This window comes from Cucumis melo, chromosome 6, assembly GCF_025177605.1.
Source record: "Cucumis melo cultivar AY chromosome 6, USDA_Cmelo_AY_1.0, whole genome shotgun sequence".
Lineage (NCBI taxonomy): Eukaryota > Viridiplantae > Streptophyta > Magnoliopsida > Cucurbitales > Cucurbitaceae > Cucumis > Cucumis melo.
In genome coordinates this window covers 10,737,298-10,741,148 of record NC_066862.1, presented here as the reverse complement: position 1 = coordinate 10,741,148, position 3,851 = coordinate 10,737,298, and the positions used below count along the sequence as shown (strand labels likewise).

At 32.7% G+C, this 3,851-nt stretch overlaps 1 protein-coding gene across 1 annotated transcript; it reads right to left on the bottom strand.

Moving 5' to 3' along the window:
- Nucleotides 1-331: 331 nt before the first annotated feature.
- LOC103496122 (probable 3-hydroxyisobutyrate dehydrogenase-like 3, mitochondrial) lies at nt 332-1,790 on the bottom strand. The gene is made up of 2 exons (XM_008457858.3): nt 1,259-1,790; nt 332-1,146 (listed from the first exon to the last, which is right to left on the bottom strand). The coding sequence occupies exons 1-2, from the start codon at nt 1,629-1,631 to the stop codon at nt 599-601; spliced, it is 921 nt and encodes a 306-aa protein (XP_008456080.1). The 5' UTR covers nt 1,632-1,790; the 3' UTR covers nt 332-598.
- Nucleotides 1,791-3,851: the final 2,061 nt, after the last annotated feature.

The window sequence follows — 3,851 nt, the reverse complement described above, 5'->3', positions numbered from 1 at the left end:
TAACTACATCTGGCTAACCCTTCCATTTTTGTAATTAAATCTCGCCACTAATAAAATATCATGGTAAGCTTTTATATTTAACGGCAAAAACTACATAGAAATTGAGGGTAATTGCTCAAATTTAAAATTCAATTGTAATTTTCTTAATTGAAAAAATCCTTGGCAAGACTTTGATGAAAGTAATCATTTAGAATTTATCATGTAATTTCAAATTTATGATTATTTAATTCCTAAATTTTAATAATTAATGATTTATTCTCTTTACTTTTAAGTTTGTAATCTTGTTGCACAAAGATATTATTATGATTTGATTAATATGTAGATTAAGAGAGGGTTTAAACTCAAATTTATTTATAGACTATAAAGAGTAAGTCGTTACATCATTACAAATCATTACTTATCAAAGTTTATAAACCAAATTTAAAAGCATAAAATCTAGATCTCGCCACAAAGGATGGAGTAACATAACATACATAGATATAGAGACATTGGCTTTCCTAAGCATCTTTCAATGCCAAATCCACAAAAGAAGCTATGATGTAAGAGTTTCATAAAAACCTTCAACATTTAAGTGAGATTAAGCCCTAAAATCTTCACTTCACTTGCCATTAAGCCTCTCAATAACAGAGATTAACCCTTGACTGCCAAATTTTCCATCTCCATTGGCCACCATTGCAGAGAACAATTGCTTGATTAAAGCAGCTCCTGGCAACACTACGACCCTCTCATCTTCCCCTTCTTCCACAATATCCACAGCCATTCCTAAATCCTTCACCATATACTCAGCATACCCACCAGGCCTAAAGTCCCTTCCTATCATCCTCTCACCAAACAGCTCCATTGCCATTGACCCTGCTGCCCCTCCCCTCACAGCTTCCAAAAACTTCTTTGTGTCCAAACCCGCTCGCTCCGCAAACATCAACCCTTCACTCAGCCCCATCAAATTTGCCGAAATCGGTATCTGGTTTGCTATCTTGCAACTCTGCCCACACCCAGCTTCACCTACATATGTTACTTTCCCCAACACTTCAAACAAAGGTAATAACCAATTCACTACCCCTTCATCTCCACCACCAAAAATGGCTAACTTTCCATCTCTAGCCCCAATGTCACCCCCCGATACCGGTGCGTCCACAGCCCAACAACCTGCCAAGAATATGAATAAATGATTAAACATAGCATAGAGTAACTCAGCCGCTTAAACTTTCAGTCATGTCATCAAACTCTAGTAATTCAGTGGAATAAATTTTAACACGACCTTTTGCACGAGCAGCGGTAAATATGTTGCGGGCAAGAGCGGGGTGGCTACTAGTGGTGTCAACGATGACCCCACCAGGATTCAAGCCTTGTAGGATCCCATTGTCGTCTAAGACATTTTGTCGAACGTCTGATGGGTGACCCACCATTGTGAAAACAATATCGCTGGTCTGAGCTAATTCTAAAACAGAGTTAACAAGAAGAGCCCCTTTGGATTGTAAATCAAGAGCTTTAGAAGGAGAACGAGCGTAGATAGTGACAGAGTAACCTGCGGAGAGGAGACGAGTGGCCATGGCGGCGCCCATAACTCCGATGCCAATCCATCCAATTCGAGTTTTGGTGGGAGAAATGGGGTTTGGATAAGGAGTTTCCATGGTGGATTAAGGAATAATCAAGGTCAAGCAAGTTAGCAGTAGAAATAGCAAAGGATCTCAAAAGTTGTTGGTTTGTTTTTTCTCCTTCATTGGCCACTTTAGCCCTTTTCTAACAAAAGGAGAGAATACTTTGAAAATCTGACTCTTATAAAAATGAAAATGAAAACAGGCACTCTCTATTCCATAGAATAAATAACATAGACTTAACCTCTTTGCTGCAAAACTTAAAATGTTAAATTTGATAAAATATTTATAAAATAAAGTAGATTCTATGGGTGATATTGATAGAAACTGATAGAATGTTATCAATATCTATTATTGATAGAATTTAAAATTTTGTTATATTTTATAAATATTTTACTATATTTGAAAATATTCTTTTTTATTTGGCATTTTCATATATATAAGTTTTTGTTTGGTATTTTTGGATATAGCAAAATAATTTGAAACTATTTATGAAATACAATAGATCTATCTTGTTCTAATTTATCTAATTCTCTATAGTTGATTCAAGTTTTTTTCTATATGTAAAATTACGTTCAATTTTTGCTATTTAGGACTCTCTTTTCCCTTTTTCTTAATATTTGAAATTAGAGGTTTTTCAAAAAAAACAAAGCGCAAAAATATTTACACCGTATAGAACAATTTTGAAAAAGAAAAAGACCAACAAGCCCACAACGTGAAACAACAAAAATACCCCACAGTCACACACGCTTGAAAAACGATTAAAAATGATTTTGTGCCTAGTCTAAACGATATTGTACCCTTGTACAATCTAAACAATCTTGTACTAAATCTAAATAATCTATTAGTGACAGTGGGATATACAACTGATTGTATAGATATTATTACATGATCGTTTAGATCATGTACCAATATCATTTAGATCTTGTACCAATAAAAAAATGAGAGAGACGAAGAAGAAGAAAGAAGAAATTAGGATATGAAGAAATGGTAATATGAAGAAGGAGAAGTAATACTATGAAGAGAAGAATAATAAATTACAAAGAAGAAGTGAAGTGAAAAATGGTCCCGTAATATTAAAAACAACAAAGGACAAATTTGAAATTTATGAAAAGAAAAAACAATAGTAACTTCATGGGCTTTGTTACATAGACCACAATTTTTTTTTTGATTTTGTTACATTTATGTAAATTAACTTTGAAATTATATAAGGTTGTAGGAATATTTTTTTTAGATATTTACTAATATTTGGATAAATGTATTTGTTTCGGAGGACTTTTAGGTGTCTTAAATTTACCTAATATTTTAAGATTAATCTTACCACTAACTATCGATTTTTAATTATTTTAATACAACTTGAACTCATATGACATATTTATTTTAATTAATTCGATTATTTTAAAAATTGTACATAGTTTTTATCATAGAAAATTGTTTTAAATGACAAAACTGAAAAAACGGTGTGAGATAATCAGATAAACCTTCAGTTAACTCTAAAGTAAATAACTGTTGTAATAGCTAGAGAGACAGGAGAAGAGAATAACACAAGAAACTTTGGTAACCCAATTTGACCAATGTTGCCTACGTCTGAGGAGCTGCATACAGCCCTGATGAGTAATATTATTATGATCCACACTTAGTCAATATACATTGATACAACACATGATCTCTGTTCAACTATATGACTATTTTAACATGCTTATTAGCTTCAGACTCCAGGCTCCCCTTGAATGTATGAGTTAATCTACTTAATGATGTCTTCATACTCCCCTAAGTTTAAGGTGACCACTTTGATCATAGCTTCATCTTTCTCATTACTCATCATAAGAATCATCACATATCAACACATCGAGACCATAGATAGATAATCACACTACCTTATTTCATTCATAGTTATTGCAATACAGATTCGACTAACAACTCCAAAAGCTTCTTCGTTCGTCAGTTGTACCAGAACCCACAAGTTCCATAGTGTATATATAAATTTCCTTAAAAATAATCTAAAAAAGATAATAATATAAGATTCCTAAAATAAAGGAGGATCTTTTATCTTGTTGGAATTAAATAACTTATTAATAAAAGATAATCTTATAAAATCTTTTTGATAAAATCCCAACAAACTCCCCTTTTTGTCAAAAAGAGGAGATTTATTTTCAAGTTCAAGTCAATGCTTCTCAGAGACTTCTCATAACGCAACAATCAACAAACGTCCATATTCAACCACATAGCAATACAGAAGATCAACAGAACATCAAC

Excerpts from the sequence above, each read along its gene's own strand:
- LOC103496122 (XM_008457858.3), bottom strand. The coding sequence starts at position 1,631 with ATGGAAACTCCTTATCCAAACCCCATTTCTCCCACCAAAACTCGAATT. Across the intron at positions 1,147-1,258 it reads TACCGCTGCTCGTGCAAAAG|GTTGTTGGGCTGTGGACGCA; the intron begins GTCGTGTTAAAA and ends TATTCTTGGCAG.